This window comes from Trichoplusia ni, chromosome 16, assembly GCF_003590095.1.
Source record: "Trichoplusia ni isolate ovarian cell line Hi5 chromosome 16, tn1, whole genome shotgun sequence".
Taxonomy (NCBI): domain Eukaryota; kingdom Metazoa; phylum Arthropoda; class Insecta; order Lepidoptera; family Noctuidae; genus Trichoplusia; species Trichoplusia ni.
This window is the reverse complement of record NC_039493.1, coordinates 1,586,201-1,611,256: the sequence shown is the minus strand read 5'-3', so window position 1 is coordinate 1,611,256 and position 25,056 is coordinate 1,586,201. Positions and strand designations below refer to the sequence as shown.

The 25,056-nt window shown below is 34.9% G+C and overlaps 1 protein-coding gene across 1 annotated transcript in view; it reads left to right on the top strand.

Moving 5' to 3' along the window:
• Positions 1 to 25,056, top strand: part of LOC113501909 (receptor-type guanylate cyclase gcy-1) — a 50,630-nt gene that overhangs the window by 7,565 nt on the left and 18,009 nt on the right. The window contains exons 3-9 of the mRNA XM_026883222.1: positions 1,498 to 1,640; positions 11,125 to 11,143; positions 12,793 to 12,915; positions 18,715 to 18,828; positions 19,232 to 19,357; positions 19,637 to 19,765; positions 24,669 to 24,798. Coding sequence (XP_026739023.1) covers positions 1,498 to 1,640; positions 11,125 to 11,143; positions 12,793 to 12,915; positions 18,715 to 18,828; positions 19,232 to 19,357; positions 19,637 to 19,765; positions 24,669 to 24,798 — 784 coding nt within the window. The remainder of the gene's footprint in view (positions 1 to 1,497; positions 1,641 to 11,124; positions 11,144 to 12,792; positions 12,916 to 18,714; positions 18,829 to 19,231; positions 19,358 to 19,636; positions 19,766 to 24,668; positions 24,799 to 25,056) is intronic.

The window sequence follows — 25,056 nt, the reverse complement described above, 5'->3', positions numbered from 1 at the left end:
CCGTCTGTCCATCGGTCAACAGACAGGTATTAGGAGTGGTGAGAGCAGGACAGTTGAAATGTTCAAAGCTGATGTACATTTTTAGCTTCTATAACTACAAATACTTAAAATTTCAGGTTAATCAACAGTTTTTAAGATCATTAATATATTACGTGACAAACAACAAATAAATATGAGTATGGTTGAAGTAGAGAATCCCTCAGGCATTAAGTCCGCCATTGTACAAATCTATACTTCTATACTCTATACTAATATATAAAGCTGAAGAGTTTGTTTGTTTGAACGCGCTAATCTCAGGAACTACTAGTCCAAATTGAAAAAATATTTTTGTGTTGAATAGACCATTTATCGAGGAAGGCTTTAGGCTATAAACCATCACGCTGCGACTAACAGGAGCGAAGATACAATGGAAAATGTGAAAAAAACAGGGCAGGTATAAATCATAACCTATATCTTCTACCCACGGGGACGAAGTCGCGGGCAACAGCTAGTATTGTATAAAAAGTGTAAATAAACAAATAAATTTGTGGGTACCTAAGTACATTTGTTTCATCAACTAATTTCCTTATTTGGTCTATTTATACGGAACCCTGAGTGTCGTCGCAATTGATCGATGTTATTATCAATTGAACCAACAGTAGCTATTTTATCGGTTAGATTTTGGTGTACACTAATCGTATGTGTATTTGTGAAGCTGAATCATTATCGCAATATTACATCATCAGAAAATTTAGATTTATCTGTAACATAGCGTGATCAATAAAATGTTGTCAAAACTCGAGATATTTTTAGTTCCCATTTTTTTTACATCTTGTATTCTTTAGATGACAGACATATTTTTAAACAGAGAGGTTTAATAGTTCAAACACTTTAAAAAGGGGGAAAGATTCGATATACGAATCTGAAAATTATGTTTTTTAAATGGCCACGTCACTGAAGAATTTAATTTTCGCAGAATGTTGTGTTTTCTCAGACATTCAAAGCACATGCACTAGGCACCCGCACTTAGTCCCACTGCAGGGCAAAGACCTCCCATTCCTCCTTCGATTTTGCATGATCATGAATAATTCAAGGTCAAAAATAATAATAAAAAATTTAAAGCCCTCACCAGAATGTACAAAGATACGCATAGATTTTAGGTACGCAATAAAGTTAAAGTAAAGGTTTTTTTAAAAGGCTTCTTCCTCGATAGCGGAACTTCTTATTGTGAAAATAATTATGACACGTATTTTAAGTCCTACTAATATCAAAAAGGCAAAATCTTATATGTAGAGATTTTTGATACTCTTTCACGCAAAATAAAACAGAACTGATTAAAAAAATCTGGTACACAGATAATTAAATATAACCTGGAATACGATAGTTTAATCCCGATTTTATGTGCCCGTGGGATCGATTTTCAATTTGTAGCGAGTAGGCAATCATATATGCCTTATAAAATAATAACTTGAATAGCAATAAAAAAAAAAGAAATTCTAATACTCTTTATCATTTCAGATCGAATTTGTCTCAACGCTTCGCTGGAACCAACAGAGCGATAGTCCAAATGGGATCCCTTCCCATGCTCGTCTTCAAGAACAGGTCCAAACCTGTTGATGGAGAAGCATTTAAAACGGAGCTTGAAGAGTTGAGGTATGTTTGTACCACGTAGGCATGTAATATAATAATATTCCACAACCTTCACACAACGCCATCTAGTCTCAAACTAAGCAGAGCTTGTATTATGAGTACTAGACAACTGATAAACATACTTATATATTTCCAAATCCATACATAATATAGATAAATTACACTCGGACACAGAACAAATGATTGTGCTCATCACATAAACATTTGTCCTGGGTTCGAATCGAACCCACGATCTCCGGTATAGCAGTTAGGGTCACTAGCCACTAGACCAACAGGCCCGTCGTATGTAATGTACATACGTAATTATGTGTGACGGTTAACCACGTTCCCGATTTCGAAGTTCCTATTTTTTTCCGTTTGCTAAATAGGATGTGAAGAGCTGTGAAGCGAAAAAAAACGAAACGTCACTAACAATTAGCGTGATGCAGAGCTTAGTAATGGTTTTAAAAGTTTACGGTTTTTATCGCAGTTAAATTTTTTATTTTAGTTCCCGATGTTTCGACACCTTAGCAGGTATCATGGTTACGGGCATTTTAGGAATAATATTATAAATGCCGAGTCTGCTTCATTGAATGCAGTAATTCATTGCACAACAGAGGCTATACATATAACATCACTGTATGATTAATAGGAGCTGAGCAGCAATGAATTATGTTACAAAAACCAGGGAGGAATAACTGCTTTTATTAGCTAACATCATGTGAAATTAAGTTATGGGTTACAGCTAGAGGTATAAAACCGCTAATGCTTACCTTGTATTCTTCTCCTTCAGCTTTTTTCTTTCCAGCCTTATTCTTAATACGCTCAAAATCAAAAACTTTTATTTCAAATTGGCCGTTTTCCTAGCACTTTTAAAACGTTAAAATAATGACTCCAGTTAATCTCACAATTATAAAGGAACTCGTGGCCGAGCTACAACTGCACAAGTTGATCAATCCTAGATTAAGCTACACTTGGTACATAAACCGATTGGTTAGGAAGCGAGGATCCCTTCTATAAGATTTGATTGTCCAAAACAAAATCTTAGTACCGTCTTCAAAATATTGAGACCAAATGACAGCTTTATAAAACGCTTAAATAAAAAGATGCAACAAAATCTATTCAAAAAGTCCAAAGTTCTGAGGAAACAAAAATAAAAAATACAGGCGAATTGGCAACCTCCTCTTTTTTAAAGTCGTTTGACAATTGGTATTGATCGAGAAAATTTAATCCTCGAATAGCAAAACCCCGTTTAAAAATTCTGCGCTTGAATAGAAACTCTGCCAATCGCGAACCTTTTCCAGATGGCAGAATTGCATTAGGTCTTATAATACCTAATGTCAATACATTTTTATGCGACTAACTTACCTATTCCGTTCGTCGCAAGCTTAATGGAAGTTTCAAAGTATTATATTGCACAAGTATTTTTGAGCCCGATACCGATGTGAAGGAAATATACTGGAATGAGGTGGCACTTTAAAGTGGAGCGGTAACTGATCCGCCATTAAATGTCAGGATACCGAGCAGATGTTTAGAATCTTCCATAGTATATTATAAATATGATATCTATACATTGGAGATATTATGGTAGTAATACTGGTTGTATGAGTATGCTTAAGGTTTCATCCTATTTTTCTAAATTAGATTTATTTTTATAATATCTATCGTGAGACTGATTCATTATGATATGATATAACGGTTTACTCACGCGTATCTATCGGGGATGCCCGACAGTTTCGGACCCAACCGAAATTAGCTTTAACAAATTTATTTGTTATTCAAGTGTTTTGTAATGTCAATACCAAATTTATGACCGTAACAATGTTGTTTAACCTCGATCTTTATTGTTAGCTAAAATACATAATCTATCAAAATTTAATCAGTTTAGTTATAACGCTTCATGAGGTACAGCTCGGTGTCAAAAGGACAGACCGCATAGAGAGTCTACCCTTTAGATACAAAAACCTGAAAAGGTTTTAATGAAAATTATCGAAGTTTGCCGTAGTACAATTGCAGTACAGTACTGTACTGGAATTGATTTGCGACCTTCTTTGATTTATTAAGTAACAGAGTTGACCTTGACAAATAGCTGAAATATTTTGGGGAGACTTGTCGAAAATAAAGGTAATTTTGATACATTTGAAGTTTTCGAGTCGTTTTCGGTTCTAACTCAATTGACAATGTTACATTGTCTAAGTTTTTTATAGTATTTGTCGGAGCAACAAAAGGCTCACAATATTTTTACAGAAAAAGTAGAATATTTTTCTATCCGTCGATTGATATACAATAGAAAAATCTGACAGACATGTATATTTTCTAAAAAAACGAAAGTTGACAAACTGCTTTAAAGTTTAGGAGAGGTAAGGCGTGACGTAACGATCAATCGTGACGTCACGTATAAGTATCAGTCACTAACTTGATAAATTTATGTTTGCGCGGCAAATGAAAATACGTAAGTTTCCATTATTATACATTACATACACACACTACAAGACACACTGGAAAATACAATTGTCGTAATCTCTAATGTAAAACCCCCGCGACACAAGGATTAAATGACTTAGTAAGGGGTCGTTTTTTTTTTTAAAAGCTATCGATTTCTGCCAACCCTCAAAGGACGAACGTCTAGTTTTTCTTTTCTTTTTCAGCCAGTATTTAAAACATGTTAAGAGTATTCGTTTGGTTTTTCATTAAGCCTTAACTAATCTACTATTAATTTCGATTAGCGTTGACAGAGGCAATGGGAATTACTTTCCCACCTGCATTGTCGATTTATAGGCGAAATAGATCCAATTTGGTCTCTAAGAAGTAATGAACAGAAGTCCTTAATTGTAAATTATTTGTTTTGGAGATAACCGGGGTTATTGAGAAGTTATTTTGATGTTGAATTGATCTGTGGTGAACTGGCAAGCCAAAGTCACGTCATTTGTCGAAAAAATACGTTCAAGCTGTCTGTTTCTTAAAAACTCGAATATGGAATTTATTCTTATGTTGCGGGAGATTTCACAAATATTCGAGTGAAAAACACCCAAACTCAGGACAAGCGTGTTTGGATCACACAAAGCGCTTCTTCTACGCGGGTATAGAACCCACGACACGTCGTACGCCATTTGTCCATTTTAAGTCCAGGCATTCCGGTACATTTAAGTTTTTTATTACCATTCTATTATTAAAGGATGTGATTCTGTCATTTCCTCTGAATTAATTTCAACTTATTTATTTATAAGCTCAATTCGCTCTAAAATCAGTTTTGAATAATATTGCAGTATCACAATACTTAGTATGAAATTATTTTGTTTTCAATTACTACAAAATTGATAACTTCAACGTCATTAAGGTTCAAAGTTGAGTAAACATGCAGTACTAATGTTCTCGATCCGAAGTTTTCCGATCGATCAACTTTACCTAAGTTTTATTACTGGTACAAACTTATACCAATGAAATCCAATGTCATTTGTATGTTATAGAAGTTTCTTTGGTCTGGTTTTCTCAGTTTCTTGCCTCATACATCAATGTCTGAAGTTAAGTAACAGTAGTTAAGGTTTGAATTTTGATGGGGTTATTAATTATTTACACGTTATTTTAAGGGTTTAACAAAACGGTACTTTATTTTTTAAGCTCCGTTGTCTGTCAGTCTGTCACTAGGCATTATCTCAACAACCATGTTAGATGTCCAGTAAAATTTGTCAGAAATGGTTTCCGTTGCCGCTATTGACATTTCAACTTAGCAAATTTTTTTGCAGTCTATTTGTACGGAACCCTCCGCGGCACGAGTCTAATCTGCACTTGACCGGTTTATTTTTTTTTATTACCTTGGCCTATTTATGAGTTTATTTGTAAAAAGTAAACGAACATTGTCCGCCACGGTAACTCAATTTAAGATTGGTGTTGTCAAATTTAAATATTGCCTTCGTCGTTTTCTTTTTTTTTTAAGTAAGTAATTGTACGCAAAATCTCGTACCGTAGCACGCCTATCGCAAACAGAATTAGGCTATTCATTCACATCCATATAACTTTTAGTTAAGTTCTTAGTAATGTCAGTTGACATAACATAGCACTTAAACAAAACAAAGCTGCAACATCTATCATGTCTAAGCCACATTAATACCTAGGTCTTTCAACATAACCTCGTCAATTTAACACTTAATCACCATTTAATCGTACTCAAGTTATCGCGTTAATATCCAGAGAACTTGCACGATGCACGCCACATAAGGGTTTCTAATGGTGTTTTTAATACACCATAATGGATATTATAATCATTGGCACTCCTATACTGTTTGTGATGGTCGTTAAAACCCCATGAACAACCCCACTCTTATGGGATAATCGTTGGTAAATATTGGTGGTACAATGTTTGTATTCCTTTGTTTGCGAAGATTTTATCTATGGTGCTTGTGGGGATGTTTTGATGTAGACATTTTTGGTGCTTGTTAGGTAAGGTCTTTTGTAATTAGAACCAATGTTTGAAACAGATGTTTCAAATTTACATGAAACAAGTTTCGTTTATGGATTACTAGCTGTTGCCCGCGACTTCGTCTCCGTGGGTAGAAGATATAATAAGTTATGATTTATACCTGCCCTGTTTTTTTCACATTTTCCATTGTATCTTCGCTCCTATTAGTCGCAGCGTGATGGTTTATAGCTTAAAGCCTTCCTCGATGAATGGTCTATTCAACACAAAAAGAATTTTTCAATTTGGACTAGTAGTTCCAGAGATTAGCGCGTTCAAACAAACAAACAAACTCTTCAGCTTTATATATTAGTATATATAGATATAGATTATTAGGGTTTTGTACCTAGAGGTCGGACACGGAACAATGTCACTAAGACTTTGTTATCCGTCCGACCGTCACCAGGCAATATCTCAAGAACAGTTATAGCTCGATAGTTGGAATGTTTATATGTAGTGTATTTCTGCTGCCGAAAAATATGTTGTTACAATCATAAATTTCTTGGTAGGTAACCTATACATTAGAGACCCACAAATTAATTTGTCACCAAACCAATTTGTAAATCTTCAACTTACTAATACAGAACCCTGTGTATCTCAAGTCCGTCTTACACTTTTAAATGGTATCATTTGCCTGGAACGGCGACGGAAAGGTGCATGGCCGTCCGATCTCTGGGAAAGGACAGGAAAGAATCTCCCGGTAATTATGGAATAATTCCGCTCTGTGCCCACATTTCACGTGGGGGTCAACTCATATACAATGAGTCCAATTCTTTGATATATTTTGATGACCTTAGAACTTTATCAGGCATGATAATCACGTTTGTTGCCAATCAGTCAACTATAGCCTATATCACTTTAAATTGAAATGTCATAATATAACGATTTACATATATGTTTTAAGGATTGCCCAAAAAAAATAAGAAAAAACTTCAATGGTAAAACCTTTAACTGTCCACTCACAGAACCAGAACACTTGCACTTAATTCGCTTAAAATTATACAAATTGGCTCAATCCGTTCAGGAGTTATGATGCCACAGAAAAACAGAGACGTCAACGACTCACACTTTTACGTCACTGTGTAAAAATACCCAATAACATTCTCACTCAGTACAAATCTCACGTACAAAACACATTTAATTTTATAACAATGCTTCCGATTTATAGCAAAACATTATTTGTGTACAGCGAACAATAACACAAATATTTGGATATTTATGAAGCTATCATACATAAAACGGTCGTTAATTTTTATAGGCAGTATATTTTAGGACAATAAAACGGTAAGAAATAGGTGAGGACCATACATAACTACTGCTAATGGCATGCTTTGTTATGGAAACACAGATTTATAAGTCACTAGCTGTTGCCCGGGGCCCACTTGCTATAAATCAAAAATGACCCCACGGTGTCATAAAATCGAGATAAAAACTCCTAAGTGTTAAAAAAGGTTGTAAACTATCTGTGTACTAAGTTTCATCTAAATTCGCTCAGTAGTTTTGCATGAAAGAGGAACAAACATCTATACATACTCGTACAAGCATTCGCGTTTATTGCGTATTTTGACTTAGTTAGTAGATTTAATTTAGTTTTATATGTCCCATTGTCTGACTGTCGGTCTTAACTGAAACCAAGTCGTATCTGATTTAGCTGAAATACTGTAATAGTTTGTATATTGCCTTATATTGCAATATTATAACTTTGAGCTTATCTGATGCTAGAGCTGGAAGCTAGAGCTTAGCTAAAAGCACCATCGAGTTAACATTCGTCGAATTGTCTTTTCGTGTAGTTTGATTCCAAAGCAAAAATCAATTTATAGGCTCGTTCAAAAGCATGTTTGAATGAATTTTAAGCGATATTAGATAACTTTGTGTTTACAAGTAAACGCAAAAACAACAATAAAGCCGTAATCGCAATTGAGGAAGACTGACAGTGTAATACCTATGTATTACGCTGTCACTCTTCCGTAAAGTAGATAGATAGATAGATAGATAGATAGATAGGTAGCATTTTTTTCTAATTTTCATAATACTTCAAACTACAAACTTCAAATATTTATATCGATCATGAGTAGATACAGATGTTATAAAACTTAAAGGTACATACATGATACCCTGTTAGGGCGCAGCAATACAATTACAGTACTTATAGAATTACTTACTCACTAAATCTTACACACTATTTTATTTATCTTATATATAGATATATTATACACATCACACACTTATACATGTACGTATGTATGTATGTATAACTATATATACTTTAAAAGAGGATGGATCCAGTCTAGCTTCAATATTCCTTCGACATCTCATATTTTCGACGTGTCCGAAGTGCAAGACCTCATTCGGTAACCCCACGATAAGGTCACGGGTTCATAACCTCATTTAATAACGTAAGTTTTCAATGTCAAAGTACTCAACTTAATTGAAAGTGGAAACTGCCAAAATTTCCTCCATTACCTCATTTTATATGATTGAAAGTTTGGAATTGGTAAATAGTACCGAACTTTTCTTTTTTTATTGTTGCCTGAATGTTTGTTGAGAAAAATAAAACGTATATGTATTAGTCGGTACATTTTTTTATTATTATTTTAAGAAATATCCCAATATAGTGTATTTTGATTTGTTTATACATTTTTGTGTATTTTAATGCTTGCCTACATAAATAAGCTACATGAAAAATTGGTGAGATTTTTCACCGTTGTAATTGGTTCACAATATTCTTAACAACATTTACAGAAAGAAGTTTGATAGTAAAATAAAAGTACTTATTGAAGTTATAATGTTGCTTAACCATAAATGAGTGTATCCTCTAGCCAAAGCAAATCTTTTAGATCTTTATTATTTAACTAGCTGTTGCCCGCGACTTCGTTCCCGTGGGTAGAAGAAGATGTAAGTTATGATTTATACCCGTCCTGTTTTTTCTCACATTTTCCATTGTATCTTCGCTCCTATTAGTCGCAGCGTGATGGTTTAGATAGATTTAGCCTAAAGCCTTCCTCGATTAATTGTCTACTCAACACAAAAAGAATTTTTCAATTTGGACCAGTAGTTCCTGAGATTAGCGCGTTCAAACAAACAAACAAACAAACAAACTCTTCAGGTTTATATATTAGTATAGAGTATAGATTAAATGTTAATAAGTTGTCGCAGTCAAACCGTCTTGACTAACATTACTTTTTAACCGCAGAAATCTGGTATAGCCCTAACTGGGTGCTTATCGAGGGTGCTTTGTGCAAAAGGTGTTATTAACCACATGACCGCAAGAGGGGTTATGACTTACCGAGTCACTGTCAGAAGTGGAAACAAATGAATCATACTTTCCTTGCACTTGTCTTGTGATGTCACCTGTCAATCTTAAGGTTCCGACCATGAAGAATGTGTACTTGTTTTGGCAGTTCATATGTTAATAATAAAATAAGCAGATTTACTTAATCTAAAAACCCACCTTTTTAAATGTCACTCCATTAAAATTTTATCAAAATCGGCGCAGCCATTTTTATAGTTGTAAATTGCGTTGCCATCGGGTTTGAAGCCACACTGAAAATTTCAGCCTGCTAGCTTATTGGGAAGTACCTCAAAATTGAGTTACAAAAAATCCAAGCGGAACGACAAACAAACAAGAAAAGTGAGTGGAACGATACACTCCAAAATGCTGGACTGAAATGTTGCTCTTGGTTTACTCAAGCCAGTTTGATGGTTTATGTAGTTTGAAATGTTTGTAAATAATTGGCGTGTTTGATAGTCGTTTTTATCAATTAATGGTCCCTTATCCAAAGGGTAAAACTTAGATGTGTCATTTACAGCCGGGACCTACAATGCAACGTGCCTTTCCAAACACTCGTTACAACATAGATGGTCACCCCACCCACACGTCGACCGTATCAAGTGTAGCATAAACTTGTGTAGTTGTAGTTTAGACAAATCTTTAAAAATGAAGATCGAAGTGGCCAACGAGACGAGATAAAAAACGTAAACAAGCGGACCGTTACTGAGTTACATTGCGATAGCGAGGGATTATTATCCCTTTCCTTATCACTCGTATATGGCGTGAGTTGGTCGATGACAGCTGTGGTTATGTGTCGTGGTACAAGAAAGCAGTCAGTACGGCAGTTGTCAACATTTGGTCTGCCATGATGTGAACAAGTTCATTCCTTCATTTTAGTTTCGAACTTTATAATAGTCTATTCGAATAAAAATGTTATGAACCCCTGAAAGTTTGTTTACATTCTTTATCTCGTCTCGTTGGCCTTACTATAGTATAGATTATGATAACCATTAGTATAGATTATAATTATGTTATTATTACAAGTCTCTCACATAATATGAAAACATGTGAAAATTGACTTAGGGTAACGTTATGTGGTCTTAATTAATATGAATCATGGTTCTCAGCATCACTATGATTCATACTTCTTTGCAAACGGGTTCTCATATTTTTTTTTAATATTTAATAATGGCTTGGGACATCGGACAACAAACAAGATGTTAATTTAGTTGCTTTATTTGAAATCGATTAAAAAAGAGATTCTCAACCCTTTTTTGTTAGTTACCTTAAAACCTCGGACTGGATGAGCTGATTTTGTTGTTTTTTTTTATTTAACGTGAAATAGTTGTTGATACTCCCATACAAATTTTATCACGTATGGCTCAGCAGGTTTTATTTAAAGTTGGATAAATGTTTTTGTTGTTTAAAAATATATGTAACTGGTTTATATAATGAGCTATTATTTATCATTGGGTTACGCAATTTAGCTACGAGTTAACTGGAAAAAGCTTTTTATAATCCTGAGTTTGTTGAAAGAGGGTTATAAGACCCAGTTTCTGGAATACATTTTAAAACCCGTCGTTATTTTTGTATTGCTTTAAAGTGACTATTCATAAAAATCAAATGTTTGAAATTGTCAATGCATATACTAATATGATATTCATGCATCTATCGATAATCAGGAAATTGAAGTCAGTCATACGAATCAACCGAAACCATTAATTATTCCTGTTGGTGATATTGGATCAAATGTTTGCCAAGCCAATGTTTGTCGCCACTCAATATGGAGAAGTTTGCACAATGCTACGTGAGCTGAATACAGAAACGGGATCTTATTGAAAGTTCAACAACTTACCAATTTCAGACAGGTTGTTTATTGAAACTAAATTTAATTATGTAGGAGTTTATTGGTGTGAGAGACATCATCATCATAATCTCAGCCTATAGCTGTCCACTGCTGGACATAGGCCTCTCCATATGTTCTCCAGCGCGACCGGTTCATTGCCACCTGCATACAACGAAACCCAGCGATTTTCACCAAGTCGTCGGTCCATCTGGCAGGTGGCCGTCCCACGCTGCGCTTGGTGGTACGTGGTCTCCACTCCAGAACTTTTTTGAGAGACATATAGTAAATAAATAATGATAAAATATTTAAAGCATTTATTGGTTGCAACACGTATTACAAAAAAGTTATACCTGCCAAACTGTGTCGGTTTGTCGTCGGCATATGAAAGTCATTGTCATTTCAATATCAAATCAATCGTTATTTACTAGAGACACGGTATGTTACAAGGTGTTCTATTACATTATTCGTACTACATATCTCACCGTTAAATCGGTATGCAAATGTCGTGAGCTTATGATCAGTTATTTTCGCTGTTAGAGAGAAAACTATTCGATTAACATAAATATATTACGTATACATCAACCTCCAAATATTTGGGTACATTAATCGGGATTAATGAATAGATGCATGAATTATTCTCTATAATTTCATAAACTTAGTTATGGTATGGTATCGTTAGTTACGGGTAGTTAATGCAATTAAAACAAACCTTCTTTATTTAGATGAGATCAGACCACGAAAGTCCATAATTGCAGATTCTCTAAGTGAGCATCTACAAAAAAAAAACAATACATACAAAAATCAGAAAATTAAAAAACCCGCCAAGGGGCCGTGGACGAGTCAGACTCGGAACATGCGGATTCTGTACAAAATAGTCTGTACTCTATAGAAACTCTGACCTTAAATAATACATTAATGCAAAATTATAATCAGAAAACGTAAATTACGGAAATTGGGGGTTGTGATAATAATAAAACACGGCAGACAGAATCCTCAATCTTGGTAGAACGGCTTTCGGAATTTTAATGGAATCCAGAACAAATTTTAATATTCGGAGGAGGTCGGACCAGGGTATTAAGTCGTTTTTCAATTAGTTTAATTACGGTTGCACCAAATAATATATTTTTTGGAGAAACTGGATTCAGATCTTCAGTTAAGTATTTCTACAAGTACATGTATGTAATGTAAACATTATTCAACGTGTTTCATCCAAATCTCATCATATTACAAATGCATTTTTTTGCACAATTAAATTGCATTTTTTTCCAACTCCAAGCAATATCATGCCCTAAAAAAGTCATTACAGATATAGAAATCATTGTTTTTTTTTTGCACGAGGTGCTGATTCAACTCCAATGCAGACATGGGACTGGCTCAAAGTTATATCTATGTTCTTAATTCTTAGGGAAACATGACTGAAAACAGTTTTATATAATGTTGGAATCCGTAAACGCCAACCGGCCGTGATCTAGCGTGGTGATCAATGTTCAAAACTTTCTCCATACGAGAAAAGTGCCTAGCAGGGATACATGGGCTGGTATTACTTAACAACGAGTCCATTACCCAGTTAATTTAACATTTCAGCTTCATTTAACACCTTGTAATTGTCCACAGAGCGAGCATAAACGCCGGCACTTCAATGACGGAGGCAGTGGAATGGTACACCAATGCCAATGCGGCTCTGCTGAATCATCTCACCAAGGAGATTAAAGATACAGATAGCAGCACTATATGGAGGTAATAGTCGTACAACCTTTTACGGAGAAAGGAGGAACAAAATCGACGGGCCAGTTGGTCTAGTGGTTAGTGACCCTGACTGCTATACCGGAGGTCGTGGGTTCGATTCCCGACCAGGACATATGTTGTTTGATGAGCATGATCATTTGTTCTGGCGTCAGGGTGTAATTTATCTATAATATGTATGTATTTAGAAATATATAAGTAAGTTTATCAGTTGCCTGGTTACCATAACACAAGCTCTGCTTAGCTTGGGATCAGATGACTTTGTGAGTTGTCCCAGGATATATTATAAAAAAAAAAACATCCTTTCTCAACCTACTTACGGAGAAACTTGTTTTTTGTATTTTCTCCATAATTAATGGTTCTCTTTCTATCAGTTACTTAGAAGACGGATAAAAATCTTTACCTAAATTAATTAATTTTATAATATTGGTTTTAATATCAGCGTGACGCAAAATAGTTTGGTTAGCAACAAAAAGATGATAAAATTCCCCTTTGTGCTTTAGTATTAAGTTAATTTATGAGGATAGTCCTACTTTTAGGTAGCTACAGAGCCTGCAGATGAATAGCAAAGTTAACCAGTACCTGACTTTATGTTTTGTTCACACAGCACATGTTATTCACTGTGACATCATAAATAGCAATCCTGGATATAATCAAATCTTATGTCACTTTTCCATCTAAATGGCCTTCTAAGCAATTCTTCTGATAACTTTGATCAGTAATAAATAAGTTTTTAGAATAGGGTTCGTGACTAATTCTTAGTTGTTCATAAAATGTGAGAGAATATAAAACCTTTTTGTTTGAGTTGCATGAGGTCACAATATCATCATTTTCTCCGAAATCCTCTTTTATTTAAAATCTTGGTATTTGATTGTTAATTGATTTTTTATCGTTGTATTTGATCATTTTATTTTAAATATTATATTTGACTTTTTGGCTCCTTATTATGATGCAACCAGGTGCTGGTTGCATCACCACTTGGTTATTGATATATGGTATATCACTTTTTTCAACCAGCTTGAAAAATAGAAGGTTCTCAATTCGTCTTTTTTTATGTTAGTTACCTCAGAACTTCGGAGTGATTGATTCGTCTGTTTTTAATTTAACGCGAAATAGCTGTCATTTGTCATCATTCATCCCATAGTTCAGTAGTTCTATTTGAAGTCGGTTATATGTATTTCTTGTTAATTTACTGATATGGATATAAAAAGAAGTGGTCGAGACGTGTTTTTTTTTTCAAGTAACAGCCTCAAATTGCACGAAACAGACGTTCTGATCTGATATAATCTAATAACGACTCCTGCACTCCTTACCATCATTCAGGTCATACGCTCAAGGCACATTCAAGCATTCGTGGATTATAAAAAGGCTTCACCTATGCAGGCATCAAACCGAAGAATTCCACACAATCATGACAAAACGCCACTCGGCCACCCTTGTTATCAAAACACACAACATTTAGATACAAGTCGCTTTAGATATGAACATAGCACTACAAAATAATACATTTCAAAATCCACTCATCACTGTACGTACTGAAGCTTCATTTTCAAGTTACCAGAATATCTACCACGGTCTCTTAAAGCAATACGATTATGTTTGCAGAAGCGTGACAGAGCTATATACGGCGTAGAGCGGCATCTCTTTCACACGATATTATTTTAAGACTCTTGTCTCATTTTCAGGTCACCTTTGTCAGGTCACCTGGCTCCTGTTACCTAAGTTCAAAGTTCATACTATGACGTGATTGAATAATACCCTTCGTCTGGGACAATCCGTCAATTACGTTATTCACCTTATTTCAGTAAATCCCTCATAAGTAATCCATTTTAGTATGCTATAAAGAGTCCATGAGTTTGTAATCATGAATCCACATGATATCATTTAGAGAAGCCATTTGTTTCGTGTAATTCTTATGTATGGTACCGTTTTAGTGTAACTTTCGTGTGTAGGATTCATATTTATATATTTAACAGTTTACTTACGCATGTTTGTCGTTGTTTCGCGACTAGTTTTGGACCCAAGCCGGAGTCCTTTATCAAGAGCTGATGCTAAAGTGGGGTCGGGAGCTGAACTGATGTGGACTGTTGTCAGAAATGTTAATCTGTTTCTGGGTAGTTTTGTCACGATTTGAGTGTTTATAAACTTAACGCCCAAAAAACACAAAAGCCCAAAAATGTTGTAATTCAGACAAAAAAAGAATTACACATCTAATCATAAACCATTAAAGAAAACGTGTTTCGTTCGAAACACATTTTTTTGTCAGAACATAATAATATTAATATTATCGCTACTTTATACCTCTATCCTACTGGAGGTTTCAACTAAACGAATTTATATCTTACTTTAGTTAAACGAATCAGTTACACGTTGGCAATACATGTCGTCTTTTTTAACCGACTTCCTCCTTTTTAACTATTTGTTACCTTTCTGAATCACCTTTGACTTTAACCTCAAGGATTAGGAACTTCTCATTTAACGTGTCAGCCCTAGTTTCTAAGATATTTTGACAAAAGTGAGTCAAATGTGATTCCGCGGTTAGTCAATCAGAAACACGATATGTGGTCAGCTAAGTAGAAATATCATGCACTACCTCAAAAACTAATAAAAACATTATTGCAGTTGTGTGATGTGGCCAGTCTAACTAGGCACGTTGGAAAAAAGCTACAAAATATCGCTGTTTCTGTTTCACAGAACTAGCTGGTATACAGTGATCTCGCTTTAATAAACTTTTGTCTCGTTTCTGACGCACCAAGTTACATGAACCACGTGCCACAATTTTAACAGAGTTGATTGAAAAGGTGGAGTCACTTTCTTGGCTAGCGCGTGCCATCATTTTACATATCCATGTCATTTTATTAATACTTGGGTATACTTGTGGTTACTTGAGTCATTGACAAACTGCAACATTGTGACTTCATTTTACTTGAGATTACGGAAATTTTGTAACATAAGGATGTGGCAAAATTTAGTTCAAGGCCAAAACTTTAGGTTTACCGTTGTGTGATGCTTTTTTGATCTTGTGGTTAGATAGAATCCGACGTGCATTCTGCGTCATTTTGTCGATGACCAAAACTTGTTTTTCGAGCATTGGAAGCAGTTGTGGTTAGTGTTGTCATGTCAATTGAAATGTGGCCACTAATAACGTAAAAGTATTGGATACTATTTTAATAAATAATCATTGAATTACTTATTATACTATCTCACTGCCCGACAAAGTTATAGACTAACCACTATGTTTTTTTTAATCCCGTCCGTCATAATTATGTCAACTCCTCTTCAAAACAAATTGCTCTCTTCCAAGTTTCCTTTCTCGTTCCTTCCTCCTACTTCCGGATCCCCCACAAAAGAGGATCATAAAAATAAGACTCTATAGGGCTGATTTAAATATATCAAACTGCATCAGAAAAAATTAATACACATCGACAGTCGGGATAATGACGATCAAAAGTCATTTATTAAAATTAATGTAGCACTTCCTGACGTCAAATTACCTGCTTAGTTTTGCTAAGACAGCAAAGATTCACTTGAGCAAAAGATACCTACCTAAAAATTTAAATACTAATTGAAATATAAATAAAATACCGTTAAACCTTCTCTAAGGGCATTGGTGATTCAGAATGACTCATCAGTGTCAAAGAGTTAGCGTCAATAAGAAATGGAAATACCTTTAGAATGAGTCAAAAGAGGTAAAATATTTAAAATTACACCTTTTTATGTTACTCGTAGTAATCTAATTAGTTTTAGTATGCGTTTTATTGAAATCATGCGGTAAGCGTTTTGATTTTTGTTAATGTACCTATTTCCTTTTTTCTAGTTTAAATCTTCGATTACATGTATTCTCTCATGGACGCTTGGCGAAACTACAACTGCACAAATTCATCGATCACAGGTTAAGCTACACTTGAAACGGTCGGTCTGTGGATAGGTGACAATCTAGGTCATAACTAGTCTCCTTCGTGTTTAGGAAGGCATGTTAAATAGTAAGATCCGGCTGTTATTTACACATCTTTGACAGTCGTTACTATTTAGAAGCTAGAAAGTCTGATAACAGATAACTGGGTTGAGGAGGTCAGATAGCCAGATGCTCCTTGTAAAATTCTGCTACTTAGATAAATCCAGATCCAGATAAATAATTAACAAAATGCAGGTAGGGTCAAGACAAAACAGTTTTAAACAACTTTTTTTTTGCTTACGAAAGCTTTGCAAAATTGGATGCAGTTCAAAGCAAATAGACCTTCAAAAATCCCTATTAATAAATGACTTTTGATGTAATATCGATTTCAAACACTAATATTTTGTATTACTCATACAATAATACCATGAATGCTAAAAGCAACAAAGACAATAAACAAATAATAGGCAAACAGGAAGGTTTGTATCGAAACTTTCCTAAACCTCACTATTAGCCGTAGTAAATATTGACAAGCTTAACCCACCCGCTGTGATCGTTGATCTTCGCTTAGTTAAGTGTCGGAGTAGCCTTGAGAGACCGGATCACAAGTTCACTACGCTTGCAGAAGGTTGAATGAAATCTGGCTGCGACTGTTGCTGTGTGCTTTTGCGATGAATAACCTGGAGTTGTAAGGGTGGTAAAGGATTTTTAGACCCCTGACGCAAAAAAATCAGGGTTTTAAAAGATTGACGTGAATTATGTGCGAATGTTTTTGGGCGTGTTAGATATGAATCGATTGAACCATTTAGTTGTTGTGGGGAGTGAAGGTTTTTATTGTTATTTTTTTAATTTTATCTTTTTCTGTCTTTATTTTTATTTCATACATCAGTCGCATTTCTCCAATCACTCAAGCGTACTAAAGGCGTATACTAACCTTGCGATTTTCCTTGCGAGAATTTCTTTGGTGTATTTAAATAATGATCCAAAGAAGATGAATTTGTCATCGCCATTCGCGATCGTTTTCATATACTCGTACGAGTAGCATGTGATAATATTCAGCCAATGTGTACAAGACGTAAAGTCTGACTAACAGATAATAAATTTAATTGTTTTGAATCACTTTGTGGCGCACCATCGTTAGATAACCATGAAGTTTATGGTGACACATGGTTTCAGTGACCGGTTATTAACTATGACTCATGACCTATCATATTTTCTCAATTGTTGTGGGCACTCAATGTGGGCTCATTGTGACTTTTATCATTTATACATGTATGTCTTAGAAGTTTTTACTCAATGGTATTCGATTTTTTTGACTTCGGAACCCTTATATTATGGTTTCGCTGTGTTTCTATCTCTCCGTACATGGTCACCAGAGTGCCTCTCACGAAGCTTGTTCTCTATCGCCGCTATGACAACAAATACAATAACAATAGTTTTGACCAAAATAAAATCCGGTCGAAAAGTGACTGAAAGGTTCCTCCCCCCCCCCCCCCCCAGTGAGTTATGATTTTTTGGGAGACATAATTCGAAACAAAAAAAAACTTTTATGTCCTAATTGTACGAAACCCTCAGTGTGCAAATCGTATTTGACTGCATTGTGTTATGTTTTGATGATCCTTCTAGTTTCAACAGTAGACAAAATTTCTTACTTGGATAAGTGACTGAGTTAATGAAGGCCTTATAATTATGGACTTGCATATCTGTGTGTGTGTAAGTTGTCTCCAAATTGATGGTCGTTCATTTTTCATTATGCATTCGGGTACCTAATTTCAAGTTGCTCGTGTGTCTCTGACACTACGTGTTAACTTGGCGTTGACGATGACCGTGACAAATTAAAACTTGTACATTCAAAATGTAATGCAATCATACGAGAATTAAGGTAGAATTTCTTTCAGATATCTCGTCGGCTTCAAAAACCTTTTACGAAGCATCGAATGCAAAGGAATCGGTTCAGTTCTAGGAATCAATTATTTTGCAAGAGGATATCTACAGCCACGAGCTTACGAAAGGTAACACACATTTCCTAAAAAAACCGATAAAAAATCTGCCGAACCTTATTCAAAATCTGCGTCTGATTAAGAATAGTTTTCAATATCTGATGATAAGTAAAGCCATATTAGGCATGAACGTGAAAGACAATATTTCGCATTATAAAAACTATTTCTCGTGTTAAAATTGGGCCCCGATTCCGCTATTTACAAGGGCCAATAAGTGAATGGGAAATTGGAATTTAATTTGATATATTTTCACCGTTCCATTCTTATCGATAAAGTTGCTGTAAGCATTGCAGCAACTTTAGTCCAAAGTATGACATATGTCTGTAATTTTACCCAGACTAAAAGCAAGATATATATATATATATATATATTATAAGATATATATATTTTGTGTGAAACTCAGTACTCTTTCCAGATACATAGCCCATATGGTGTTAGGGCGCGATCTGTTGGACAATACTCTTAATCTGGTTCCATCCCTAATTCCTCTTCATAAGGACATCAAAGAAGACAGCAATGAATACCAGGACTTGGAGAAAAAGTGAGTCTTTAAAAACTGTATTCATTTTAAGATTATGATTGTGAGAAGAATTTGCGTAAAAAAATGCAATTTCATAATAGTTTGAATACGAAAATATGTTTAAAATTTTCATTTTACGTTCGGACTAAACTAATTTTCTTTAGTTATTCTTGAGGAGTGCATAAAACTTTCCCAACTAATTTTGAACTCAATAAATGTTAAGTACAGGCTCATACGACACAGCCTCCAATTATAAGGCATCCATCATTTATAAGAAATATCTTTCATCTTCTTTGCCAGGAACCAGCAGATAGTTGACAATAAACACCAAGATGGCAGCGTTGCCGACGCGATCGAGTACTTCGACCAGACAGCTACGTTCTTGGACAAACTCAGAGCAGTTCAGAAGCAGCTTAGAGAATATATCAGGTCAGTTCCATTGTTACCTATTCAACTAGAACATCATCATCATCATTCCCATGCCCTTATCAGAACTGCCCGATATACATATGCCATAATTAATTTATTGGGGGTCAGCGCAACATGTCTTTTTATTTCATATCTTCCCATCTGACGTCATCCTATTAAACTAGAATAATCCTACTTATACTATAATTGTGAAAGTTTGCGTGTATACATGCATGTCGAATCCTCTTTCAAGCAAAAACCACAAATACTTGATACACATATAGTTTATAACCTGGATTATATGGCACTTACTTTCAATGTTTTGATATTTCGACTACTTATACTTATTTCATCCCCATTTCCTATTTCGAGAATTATTAACCTTTACATAATTTTATTTCTATTTGAACTAAGATTTCTAGTTGCCCTCAAATATTGCAATAATCGTTTGTGTCTTGGTAACCTGAAACTTAAATTAATACTACGGAAGTTTTAATCATTTCGCGGGAAACATAGACTAGTTAGAGAATTAGAGTCCAATGCGAGTGCTTAGTCATCAGCTCAACGAGACGACGAGCCGGTCGCTAACCAGTCTCAGTAAAGTCTACATAAACTCTCAGGGTATTGGTATCTGAAAAAACCACAGAGTTGTATATTTTCCCATTGATTTCTTTTAGAGAAGACTGCCGCAAATTGAATTATTTACACGTGAGTTCACAAATCCGCAATAAAACCTTATTGCAAATACATCTGATTGCCTCAAGCCAATCACGCCCGATTTAATTTAAAACGTGACCAGACTCGATCCTCCATCGCAAGCGATTTCCGCTCTTAGGTTGCTAAACTCTAGGTTCAGTTTGAAATGGAGAAATTTCAAATATATTACTTGGAGTAGCATTCCTGTTGATAAAGGAATTAAGCTTTTACGTTCTGGGTGATAAAGTTTGTTTTTGGTTTGTGGATTGGTGTGATAGCTCCAAAAGTCGCGTGATAAAACAATGTCAATAGCACATTTTATTAACTACGGCATTTCGAGCTGTTAACTTAGAATTTATGGAAGGGAGCGGGGAACCTGTTGACTGGGTGACGCATCATTTGATCTTTCTGGCGTAATTAGGTCAGATTTCATTGTTTTTGTTCCATTATCAAGAAACATGGCAGAAATACATTTAAAAATTACCTACTGGATGTAATGGCTTTTAGATATGGCCAATACGCTACGATACTTTCTATACATTTTATTTGTTCGTTTTAATGATAAAAACAAGGAATGATTGTCGCAAAGATCGTTGTCGTTATGCTAACTGTCCCACATCTGGGTCAATGTCTACGTAATTTGGCTCTAGACTTCTGATAAAGCCACAGGGCTTGAATTTCTTAAGAAGAGATCGATTATGTTAGTCTCCGACCGACTAAACCTAAATCGAAATATTGGTATATTTGGTAGATGTCCAGTAACGCATATCAATTGACCATGGCTGTTTCCTCGTTCCGTCTTTTTAGGCTCTTCTGCCTTCAGGAACTCACTCTTGTTCACAAAATAGGTTACATAAAAAAGGGCCAAGTCAAAAATTCCATTTTTTGTAACCTTAATCTTAAACAATAGGAAAATGATCAGCAAAAATACTACATTTTCTGACAGTAAAGAAAGTTAAAGCGTATATTAGAAAATGCTAATACAACTACGGGCAGATGTTACAAGATTGATTTTGAGCGTATACAATATATTTTTTGATCCCTGAGGACTAAGGTATTCAAGAGAGTATTAATGATGTGCCACGAGGAAGAGATGTTTTATGTAAAAGCAATTCTTTGAAATAAATGGTTACAAAAATGTTTCTGCAAAATTATTCAATGGTCATGCCAATATTAGAAATAGGAAGCTTTTAGACAATTACGACCAGATAAAATCAGATCAGATCTAACGAAAAATCAAGATATGAATGTGTGTGATATTTGAAATATAAGATTTAAATATAATTTGACATAAAAATTTAGAATTCTTAGAAAAATTAGAATACTGTCACCGTGTGGTCGCCGCCATAGGTAGAAAAACAAATGCATTAGACGACTTATATCGTGCGAATATTATAACAATAAAGATTGCAATAGGTGTTATTACATGCACTTAACATATAATTTCATACAATTACAAGGTAGCAATGTTTTATTCATGCTTCATTTAATATAATTGATTGTAGTGCCTATATAAGTGGAGCTATCTATAAATAATAATCTGTATTCCGATTACATGTATTATTATTCTAGACAGTACTTTAAGATAATAAGGACTCCCACAAAGGAATTTAATCCTTGTGTACCGGGGCTTTCACAACCATTCAAGTCATATGCACAAGGACACCCAGACTCAGGACAAGCATTCGTGGATCACACAAAAGCTTGTAATGAACGGGGATCGAACAAGCTACACGTCTCGTTTCACTTGGTGATATCAACCTTTCGCTTATCCGTGCAGTCATCTAATCTACGTTCTAAACTTTGTAATATTGTTATTTGTTTCAGGTACATGTTAAATAAAATACTGGCTTTAGAATGAGAGAATTATCAGGGAAGGCACTCTAAATACAATACGCATGTGTACACTGCCTTATATGTATATGTATATGTTACTGTATATTATCGTTAACAATTATGACTCGTTTTGTAATATCAGTTTATAATTGCGTAACCCATAAGATCGCATCGTGTCTTGTTCTGGCGCCGCTATTATGATGGCTAGACTGCAAATTCACTTATACTAGACAAACAAATATTTTAAGTGAACATATGCAACGGGTTTCAACAAAATCCGCTGAAATTTTGAACCTCACTTGCTCACTTGTGTGAACGGAAAAGAATAACTTCAAAAACAGCTAATATATTTTTGTTTTTGTCTTTGACCTGAAAAATATACTTTTTAATTCTCATAATAATGATTAGGCAGTCCACCCAATATATGTTTCCGAAACAGCTAAGCATTCTTCTTGCCTGTTAACCTGGTAACATACGATACTATCCCATGAGAACGAACTTTAGCACAAAAAAAATCAAAATTCTGACTTCTACGAACATCTTCTTTTAATATAACCCCACTAGTACATCCTGGAGTGTTGTTGTATTGAACACTGTTATCTCTTTGCACCGAGTGCACTTTCCATCCCGTTGACACGTTGAGGAATACCGTGTGTTATCTTCACACGTCTTTTGGTTGACTGATCATTGTTCAGTACATCAGGTGGCAAATGAAACATGTCTTGCGTAAAGGAATGTACACTTTTCAATCTGTGACGAAATGCATGTCATTTTAAGCTTTGTAGCTTTTTATGTTATACTTCTTAAAGAGTTCGTAAAGGGACAATTTTGGGCCCCGTGCTTGTGTATAAGGTATTGAACAGAAATTTATTTTTGTTATTTATTGATCGCCAACAGATACACGTGCAAGATCAAAAATTAATTACTAACCATAGAATATATAGTGGTTAAGTTAAGTCGGTAACATAGGTTTGTAGATAATATTGTAAACAAACCACTTCAGAGCAAATTCTAATGGGTTTTCAATGACTTTGACATCTGTAAAACTTCAAGCCGGTCATGTCAAATGTTTTCGTTTTCTGTTAGATGGATTCTAGATTTTTTATTTCAAAATTTACGGACAAGTTCAATTCGGATTCTGCATGGTCAGCCGAGAGTGGTTGAAATCACTGGACTTTGGGTGTCTTTGTGCGTGTGACTTGAATGTTTGTAAAATTCGCGAAACCCAAGAATTTAACTTCTTATTGCGGAAGTTGATTAAATAAAACTTGCCACGACACACAAATGCATGATGAGGATTATAACAATGGTAACCTACACATGGTACCGCGCCCAAAGATAAACTATCTGATATTCTTGTAAGCACTAATCTTTATCATGTAAATGACATAAAATTTTCATAGCATAAAGCATACAAATTATGATAATCGGAAGTTTTTTTATAAAGTTTTCACTTTCTTGCGACATTGATGTCTAAAGTTATGTGACGTTTCCATTTGAGTTTTGTCATGTTTTTGAGAGAGTAGAGTACGGCTGTAGATATTTCGCGAATAATAATGAAAGTCTTTGTATATTAATGAAAAAAGTTTTTAGACAGTGCTGTTTACTGCTTATTTTTTGTTATTTTTATCTGGTCTGCCTTTAATTCTAACTTACCTGAATACGGTCCTATAATAACTTGCTAACTATTGCTTCATATGTATGTAGGTAAATTACGTAATTTTACACGACACAGGGAAACAAGAACTATTGTTTTACGTTTTTATTTCCCTAAGAACTATGTTAATATACCATTTCTATAGGTGTGAGCAAAAAAAATATTGATTTTACCTGTATTTGAAACCCTTAGTGGAACGTCAAGCTAATGACCGTTTATTGACCGCAGACGATGACATCATGAAAACCTATGTTCCTGAGCTGTAATTATGATGAAATAATTAATTTACGTGTAAAATTTGAAATGTAACGTCGTTGGTGCTATATAGCCAGCGATGAGGTGGGCAGACAATTATAACCTGGATTAACACATCCCAGTAACATCTCCAGTAGGTTAGTTTTGAGACTCCACAATAAAAATAGTTAATTCAAACTAGGCTATCGACTTGAACTCTTGAGTGTCAATTATTAGACTAGATAGCACCCTAAGTCACCTACCTTACTATTTGTAATTGATTCATTTATTTATAAACTTACATTAAGGTAATAACAAACGAGTGATATATTTAAGTTGCGTAACCTTGGTTTCCAGAAGCGTTTAATTTAGTGAGTAAATTTTAGACCCAAAAAGACATTTCACCTAATTTTAAGACCTAAACAAATGGAATATAACTGAGGCTCTATGCGGAGATCCTGACATGGTAAGAGCTGATGACAATATTGTTTTTTATTCTAGGGATGGAGTCACAGAGAGTCTTACAGAAGCCAGAAGATCAGAGGTGGTCTGCGCTGGAATATTGATACTGGTGTGTGTGGTGTCACCGATCATAATAGCACTAGTACGGAACGCAGTCAACACTATACAGGTAAATGTGTTCGGGGAGAGTTTCTTCTTAGGTTTTTCTTGAAATCCTCATGGACTATCTCTGCATAGGTAGAGGAAAAGGGTATTGATAGACTCTTACCGACTAATCCTAAAGCGCCGATGTATTTGGTCGGTGCAATTAAAGCAATAATTAAGGAATTACCTTCAAATATAAATTACTAACGACAATCCGTAAAAGTAGTTTCATTTCAACAACTTGTTCCGCCTGTATAACAGATGGGAATTCCTCGAGTCAATG